General features: G+C 35.2%; 1 protein-coding gene across 1 annotated transcript in view; it reads left to right on the forward strand.

Moving 5' to 3' along the window:
- The window catches only part of thsd7ab (thrombospondin, type I, domain containing 7Ab), a 141,091-nt gene extending 137,193 nt beyond the window's left edge, over window positions 1-3,898 (forward strand). The window contains exons 26-29 of the mRNA XM_028579871.1: window positions 235-317; window positions 1,320-1,533; window positions 3,348-3,435; window positions 3,619-3,898. Coding sequence (XP_028435672.1) covers window positions 235-317; window positions 1,320-1,533; window positions 3,348-3,435; window positions 3,619-3,763 — 530 coding nt within the window. The 3' untranslated portion in view covers window positions 3,764-3,898. The remainder of the gene's footprint in view (window positions 1-234; window positions 318-1,319; window positions 1,534-3,347; window positions 3,436-3,618) is intronic.
- The last annotated feature ends 5,642 nt before the right edge of the window (window positions 3,899-9,540 follow it).

Raw genomic sequence — 9,540 nt, forward strand, 5'->3', positions numbered from 1 at the left:
GCTATATTGACTTATATATGCCATATTTTACATTTAAGAAATGGATGAATGTACAGACTGTGTTAAAAACAAAATACAATGACAAATTTTTAATTTGAAAATGTCAGTTTTCTTACTTAAGGTGATGCTAGTACTCAACAACAAGAAGCAGAACATCCACCGGGACACACACAGATGATGTTCATTGTATTCCGTTAGAAACATCTTGTGATTCTATTGTCTTTTCACCCGCAGGAGGTTGTCCTGCTATGAACCCTCCAGTGGACAACAGCTCCTGTGACCCTCCCTGTTTCATGCCAAAGTCTTTCTGCAATGAGGTGAGCAGCTGGTTGTTCTCAAATCACCAGTTTTAACAAGTAAATAAAAAAGAATGAAAAATAAATGTTGTAAAGAAAAATGTGGTTTACAGACAGAGATGCACAGTAAAAACAGGGTAAACAGAATAAAAACAATAAAAAGATGTTAACCTGAAAGCACAGGTCCTCTGGAAGATGGCAGTCTCTCTACTCCCTGTGACACACAGCTGCCAGAATTGAATTTGAATTCAGCAGGGAAGGAAATGATGGCAGCATGGAGATGTAAAACCCAAATTCCCCGTATTGTCACCCAATGCATTTGTGCTGCATCGACATCAGTAAAATAAATTGTATGTCCACAAGAAACAGCAGCTGGTAGATCTCAAAGTTCATCCATTTTAATTGCGTTTATATTGTTTCTTAAAACAAATTTGAACCTCACAATAAAGGCTGGTTATACGCTGTACTGGTTTGTAGGGCAGACAGATTTAATAACCACAGAATAAGCAGGTCAGAATTGCATGATGAGAAGCTGGTTTAGGACTTTTTAGGCCACTGGTTCAATCTCCAGACTAGCATGATGAATCTACTCTGTTAGCAGTTTATTAGGTACACCAAGCTACAACTAATGCAGTCTAATACAACAGTCCTGCAATGAATCCTAAAGGTTATATTGTTCCATTTTTGTTGAAACACTTTTAGCGAGGTGTTGGTTGAACTTTATGCTCACTTTGGAGGCTGTAGTTTGTGGTGCTGTGTTGAGTTATACTTACAGGTGATTCTAATATTTTGTCCACCCCATTTATATCAGGCTAAATGACACACAATGAATACAGTTCACAAACGTGCTCTGTGAAAAAGCTGATGCTTTTATCTAAAAGTAAATGGTCACAGGTCGGTGACCCTACCATACCAATGTCCAGGGCCTCCTCATTAGATTCATTCAGTGCTATGCTGACATGCACCATCACTCCCTTGATGTGCTGTACCCGGTGAAAAATGATTCTGCGCTGCCCCCTGCAGGCTGGTATATGCATGTGCGAGGAGGGATTCACAGAGGTGCTGTCACCCACTGGACAGCTGGACCATTGTGCCCCCATCCCGATCCTGGAGATCCCCACAGCAGGGGACAAGAAAGGGGATGTGAAGACCAGTCGTGCCATTAACCCCACCCTGCCCACCACCATTCAGCCTGGACGCACTGGCCGGACCTGGTACCTGCAGCCCTACGGACCAGGTCAGACCACATGACACACTTGACAATAAATCCAAATGAACGCTAGTTTTCATCAAACAACTTCTCTTCACAGTGCTCACAAAAATTACAAATATGAAAAAAATACAAGAGACACATCCAGTCGTAAAGAATTGTGTTTTGTTGCTGTCAAGTGAAAACCTTTAATCTCTTAACTGTCATGTTTTGGGGAACTAATTCTGCCTTAATGTACCCTTCAGAGACTCCTGTTTTCCAGTTGTCAAGCCATAATTAGAAAAAACACCACATAAATATGCTTCTGAGTCAGAAATGTGGAGGAAGTCAGAAGGATACAGACGTGGTTAGTTTATATTTTGGGAAATGTTACTTTGACAGTATAATAAATATTTTACAACAACAAAAAAGCAGAATTAAAACATATACAGCAATGATGACTGTAAATGTGGCCTATATTGACTACAAATGTGCAATTATTTGCACACAAATAGTCATCCTGCCAAGATAAATTTTAGTAAACAATCAATTCCAATAATTCCACTTGCAACGACATGAAGGGTTATTTGTAGGTGCAAGTTTTAAGTCAGGAGCTTGTATTTAGAATATTGCACTAGAATATCTTGCACTACTTGATAAGAAAAACAAGTGCCTACTATGTCTTTTTAAGTTTTTCTGAAGGGAAAAGGTTTTAGAGAGCCCAGCGTTTGCTGAATTTTCTCACCCTGCAGAGCACTATGTAATCCTTGAAGTGAAGTTAAGGCATAAAGCTGAAAGGTTTTCACATGGCAACAGCAGAATGTACTTTACTTTAAGTTTGCATTCGGCAAACTTAGTGTCGACAGGGTCTGATTAACAGGTTTAACACATTTGTACTGGCATGAAATAAAACTGACACATTACAAACAAAAGGTGCATCAGACATGTTTTCATGCTGTTCCAATCTGCTCTGATGCATGTTCGAACCTTGTTTCCTACTCTGAACTGCTGGTACATTAACATTTGAGAAGTGCATCTGCACACAGTGTTGTGACTGATAGTTCATGACAGCGACAGAAACATTTAGGATGCAAGAGTGCATAACAGAATGAGTTAATGTCTGTCAGGAGCAAGAACTTCTACATTCACACACCATCACATTCAGTAACCCCTGTATCGTTTATCTTCCAAATTTTCTTCCAAATGTTTGCTAGTTTCTGCAGCACACTTCTTGCTATTATACTCCATTACAGCAAGATGTAAAACATGGTTTTGCCTTTTGAGAAAGATGAATAAAAAAAGTAAGACTTATATAGTGTAATTTCATGAATCAGGTAACAATACAATACTGTTGGTAATGGAAGAAAACAAGACAGCTGTGGTAACAACTGAGCATTTTAGAGAAAAAGAGAAAGAAATGATACTCTTATTCTTGTAAATACTGGGTACTACAGTACTGGGAAAATTAAATTAAATTGTACTTGTACTATACTCAAGCAAAGTACTGTACAAGTACCTCAAAATTGTACTTAAGTACAGTGCATGAGTAAATGTACTTTGTTACACACCACCACTGGTACCTAGTATTTACACAAATAAAAACCCAGTTACTCCACTGTACCTACATTTAAGTATCAGTAGGAACCAATAAGTATTTTATTGTTGCCTGATTCATACAATATAATTACACTGTAAATTTCAGGCTGTATTATTATTATTATTATTATTATTATTATTATAACATGTTACCGGAAAAAAGAACAAGCGATGTGTTTTCTGAAGCTTTCACACAGAACTAATTGTTGCAGCTTTTAATGGCTGTAAGTGTAAACAGACAAACTGACGAGCCTCCTCCTCCACAGATGGGAAGCTGAAGATGTGGGTGTATGGTGTAGCAGCCGGAGCCTTTGTGCTCCTCATATTCATAGTGTCTATGATATACCTAGCTTGGTGAGTTGACAAGTTTAATTTGCCCTATTTATCATTACCCTCATTCATGAAACCAAACCCATTTTCCTCACCCGCTTTGAGTTAAAGCCCCTTCTCCCTGTCGTCCAGCCACCCTCACATCACCGTTTTTGTTTTTGTTTTATTTCCTTTTTGCTTCCTTCATGCCATCTTGTGTGAGAGCAGCAGCTACTGTGCCAAGGTGCATCGCTCTCTTAAGGCCCAAGAGTCTGACGCCAATGGGACGGCAGTCTGGATGGGCCAAAATGCACAGGAGATGATTTACACCTGTCCCGATTGCCAAGAGCTGGCTCAAAGCAGCAGCAGCTAATGAGGATGTGGAGGGCTTACCCCCCCTCAACACACCCTCCAGAATAAGTACCCGCAGTCCTTGATCTTTCCCTGAGACCTCTCTCTAAAGTGTCACACGTCCTGCCTGACTAGCTGAGTGAAGGTGCTGGCGCAGGTGAGGACAAACCATCCAAGAATATTGTAGTCTGTGTAGATTTTGTAGAACAAATAGGTGGTGTTAACCTGCTGATTAGTTACCTTCGGTTTATTCCTGCTTTTAAAAGTGACCCATATCTGATTTTTTTTATTATATTATTGGTGCAAAAAACAAAACAGTAGTGACTTTACAGATAGCAACAGGGAAAGACAGACCAATCAAATTACAAATCATAATATGTAATGAAACATAATAATCATAACATCAAGCAATTACTGTAACTTAAATTAGTATAATGACCACGTGTTTTGGGGGAAATCGGTTAAATATGGCACGCATGTTTACGTGATTGATTGTGTGTGTAGAAAAATAGGTAATAATAAGGAAAGAATGAAAATTAAATAAATATCTGAATAGTTTGATATTTAAAAATGTTAGCAATTGTAGTATGGGGGTACCATATCTGATTCATGTGTTGAACTCTTTGATCCATGCTTAAAACAACCCACACATGTACACAAATCGCTGTTGTAGAAGTACGCCCATGCAGATCACACGGCCAAATTATCATCATAATTGACTGCAAACTAAGTATGAATAACAATTACACTCTTTAGTATATTTGCAGGTGTGCAACAATACGTTTTGAGTACTTACCTGACAGTGGTGGAGGAAGTATGTAGTCTTATGTCTGTACATTAAATATGCAGTTGTTGCCAGGAGCTTAGCCTAGCATCAAGACTAAAAGCAGGAGGAAAAAGCTAGCCTGTGCTTGTCCAAAGTTAAAAAATACAACTACACACACACTAACACAAGTTTGATAATTAACACATAAATATCCTGTTTGTTGAATTTGTACAGTACAAAACCTTCCTGCTCCCAGCCTTTATGCTAAGCTAACCGTCTCTTGGCTGTAGCTTCATACGTATTTAGCATATAAACATGATAGTGATATCAGTATTCTCATGTAACTCAGCAAGTAAGCGTATTTCCCAAAATGTGAAACACAATAGCAAAATACTGCATTACAAGCATTCAGTTTGTACTTAAAGCTTTAGTGCGTAACTTTTTGATATTAATGAACAGCCGTTACATTCAAGCCATTGCCAAATGATTGGCTACAAAGCTCCACACAACTCTCTCTGTATTTCTCAGTATAACTATGTTCAGAAAATTGTGTCGTCCGGCAACTTCTGAAGAGTCCATCATGTATTTTTAATCCTCCGTGTCCTCCTTGGCTACTAGCAACTGCATCGAGGAGGGGTGGGGGCACGTGCGCGATCACGGGAGGCTTGTATCATGTGGATGTACCGACACTGTTGTTGTCATTACTTAGAATTCCTCATGGGGGCTACAGAAACTATGCACTATAGCTTTAAGTAAGTTTACATATCAATAGTAAAAGTATTCATTATACAGTGTTATTATGGATACATTTTATGTTATCACATTAATATGCCTTAAAAAGTAAACAACATTTTCATTTCGCTTTATATACAGTTGGTTACTTAAAGTTTATAAACTGTTCAATGTATAAAGACTGCTATTAAAACAGGTATGTTAAAACACATCTCACATCCAGACAGGACACATTAAAACACATTTACGTACATACAAACACAACACACAATAGAAGCTATACTGTATAAAAGGAGCACCAGGTAGTTTGTTTCTTCACTTATTTCTTTATTTAATTAGTTACATATTCAAAATATAATTTGAGACAGACTACAATTTAGGTAAAGTTTAGTTTAACCTACAAATCAGATACATTTAGATAAAAGTAACTCTGTGTTTAGTTGAAAAGTCCAACTGAAAAATAACAAATCTTTCACATATTTATATCTACATATGAATGTGATGAATGTGGTCTGAAAACATCTGTTATATTATATTTCCCTGCTTAAACATTATGAAACATCTTATAACTTATATTTGTCTTGTTGGCAAAACAATCAGTATTGGGTCCCTTTAATCAGAAGGTGTAAACAGAAACTATTAGCATATTAGCATAGCATAATATCCCTTGGTAACACCAGTGGTGTAAGAAATACTCAGATCATTTACTTTAGTAAAAGTAGAAATACCATTGTCTTAAAATACTCCATTACATGCAAAGGTCTTTCATTCAGAATCTACTTAAAGTATTTAGATAGTTTAAGGACATCAAGTAAAAGTACTCATGTCGAATGGCTTCTTTCAAAGTGTTATATTATAGAATATCATATGATTCTGTTTTTATTACTAGCAAATACATTTAAGAGCATTTTAATGTTGTAGTTCTCAATGTGAAGCACATTTTTAGATTCTTTGTATACTACTGGGTAGATTAGTACTATATTACTGCATAATATAGACGCATATCAAATGTTTTATATGTAAAAAGTAACTAGTAAGTATAAGTTAGGGAGAAAAAGTAGTGGAGTATTAAGTATAAACTAGCATAAAATGGAAAAACTCAAGTAAAATAATATCAAAATAGTACTTAAACACAGTACTTGAGTAAATGTACTTAGTTACATTCCACCACCAGGTAATACTTAATGTCATCAGGAGCATCAGCCTGTGGAAACTAACTCCAACAACATCACATGGTTTATTTATACAAGGACGTAATGAGACAAACATACCTATATCCTGTTATATCCTCTTGGGTATGCCAATGTGTTTGTGTATGTATCTCTCTCTCTCTCTCTCTCTCTCTCTCTCTCTCTCTCTCTCTCTCTCTCTCTCTCTCTCTCTCATGATGTCACTCTGCCCTCTTGTGGCTAAAAGAGGAAGTAGGGCAACACATTCCCTTTATATCCCTCCCATTTCATTTCCTGCAAAATCAAGAGATCATTATCCTTTGAACACATTGAACATATTGGTGTTGTTTCTCTGTATTCAGCTTTGAACAGCTGTGTATACAATTTACTTACCTACACTTTAGTCTTATCTTCATAGGAATACTCATAGCTGATACTATAAGTTGATCAACATTTTAAGCAAAGGTATTGTGGACAGACACTGACTTTTTTCAACGTACTATACTATGACCTTTTTTGACATACTATACTATGACTTGTATGCTATTTAAGCAAGAGTATTTTGGTGTTTTGGACTGTTGGTCAGACACAGCAAGCTGCATTGTATGTTTAATCGAGAAAAGAATATCTGCAAATTCTTCGATAAGGAAAACGATCATTAGCTGCAGCCCCAGGGTTATTTCAGTCAGTGTTTGTGAACATGAATAACTTTTTCAAAGCCACAGAAAAAGAAGCCATGATGATTTTTGTGGCAGCAACATTTTTTGCTATTTGTCTGAATATTTGCTGACGTCTCGTGTTTTCTCTGAAGTGATTTTGTCACAGAAACTATTTAGAGAAAATTCCCACGGGTGATTGTCTTAACTAACTTTCCAAAATTACTACGACTTTTTTCGACATACTATAATATGACTTTTTCGACATGCTATACTATGACTTTTTTCAACGTAATATACTATGACTTTTTTATGACTTTTTACGACATACTATACTATGACTTTTTTCTATATACAGTACTATGTGACTTTTCATCATACTGTACTATGTCCTTTTTTGACATGCTATACTATGACTTTTTTCGACATACTATACTATGACTTTTTCCGACATGCTATACTATAACTTTTTTCGACATGCTATACTATGACTTTTTGACTTTTTTCCAACATACTATACTATGACTTTATAATTTTTTTCAACATACTATACACTGACTTTTTATGACTTTGTTTGACATACTATACTATGACTTTTTTCGACATGCTGTACTATGACTTTATAACTTTTTTCGACATACTATACTATGACTTTTTTCGACATTCTGACTTATAACTTTTTTTCGACATACTATACTATCACTTTTTTACGCCACACTATGACTTTTTTATGACCTTTTTCCAACATGCTTTATATGACTTTTTTATGACTTACTATACATTTTTTGTGACTTTTTTTTCGACATTCTATACTATGACTGTATATGTTTTTCAACATGCTCTACTATGACTTTTTACAACATGCTATACTATGACTTTTTTTAATAATTTTTTACGACATACTATGACTTTTTATGACCTTTTTCTGACATGCTTTATTATGAATTTTTTGACATACTATACAATGACTTTTTTATAATTTTTTCAACATGCTATGCTATGACTTTTTTCAACACTGACTTTTTTTCGATATACTACGCTATGACTTTTTTCAACATACTATACTATGACTTTTTACGACTATACTATGACTTTTTTCAACATACTATACTATGACTTTTTACAACATACTATACTATGACTTTTTTCGACATGCTATTCTATGACTTTATAATTTTTTTCAACATGCTATACTATGACTTTTTTATAATTTTTTACGACATACTATGACTTTTTTATGACCTTTTTCCGACATGCTTTATTATTGACTTTTTTCGACACAGTTTTTATTAATTTTTCCGACATACTATACTATAACTTTTTCCGACATGTTATACTATGACTTTTTTCGACATACTATACTATGACTTTTTTTTATAATTTTTTCAACATGCTATATACTATGACTTTTTACCGACATAATTTATAATAATTTATACTTTCATTAATCCCGCAAGGGGAAATTCCCATGTTTTCACTCTGTTGTTATTACACACAGGTCTGAATTACACACACATGCTCAGAACCTATACATGCACTAATGGAGAGATGTCCGAGTTAGGGAGCTGCCCATGGAAAGGCGCTCCGAGCAATTGGGGGTTCGGTGCCCAGAAGGTGAACTGGCACCTCTCCAGCTACCAGTCCACATACTCCCCTACAGACTGAGCTACTGCCACCCCAATACAATACTATGACTTTTTTGCGACATACAATACTATGACTTTATGACATGCTATACTATGACTTTTTTCTACATACTATACTGTGACTTTATTGTGACTTTTTTCGACATACTATACTATGACTTTTTAGGACTTTTTTCGACATGCTATACTATGACTTTATGACTTTTTACAACATGCTATACTATGACTTTGACTTTTTTTGACATACTATACTATGACTTTTTTTGACATTCTGACTTTATAACTTTTTTCGACATACTATACTATGACTTTTTTACGACATACTATTACTTTTTTGTGACTTTTTTTCGACATGCTATACTATGACTGTATATGTTTTTTCGACATACTATAACACTGACTTTTTATGACTTTGTTCAACATGCTATACTGTGACTTTTTTTGACATACCATACTATGACTTTTTTCGACATTCTATACTATGACTTTTTTACGACTTTTTTCGGCATGCTATACTATGACTTTATGACTTTTTACGACATGCTATACTATGACTTTATGACTTTTTACGACATGCTATACTATGACTTTGACATTTTTCGACATACTATACTATGACTTTTTTCGAAATTCTGACTTTATAACTTTTTTCGACATACTATACTATGACTTTTTTTTCGAAATTCTGACTTTATAACTTTTTTCGACATACTATTACTTTTTTGTGACTTTTTTACAGCATGCTAAACTATGACTTTTTTATAATTTTTACGACATACTATGATTTTTTTATGACCTTTTTCTGACATGCTTTATTATCAATTTTTCGA

The sequence above is a fragment of the Perca flavescens genome, chromosome 6 (genome assembly GCF_004354835.1).
Source record: "Perca flavescens isolate YP-PL-M2 chromosome 6, PFLA_1.0, whole genome shotgun sequence".
Taxonomy (NCBI): Eukaryota; Metazoa; Chordata; class Actinopteri; order Perciformes; family Percidae; genus Perca; species Perca flavescens.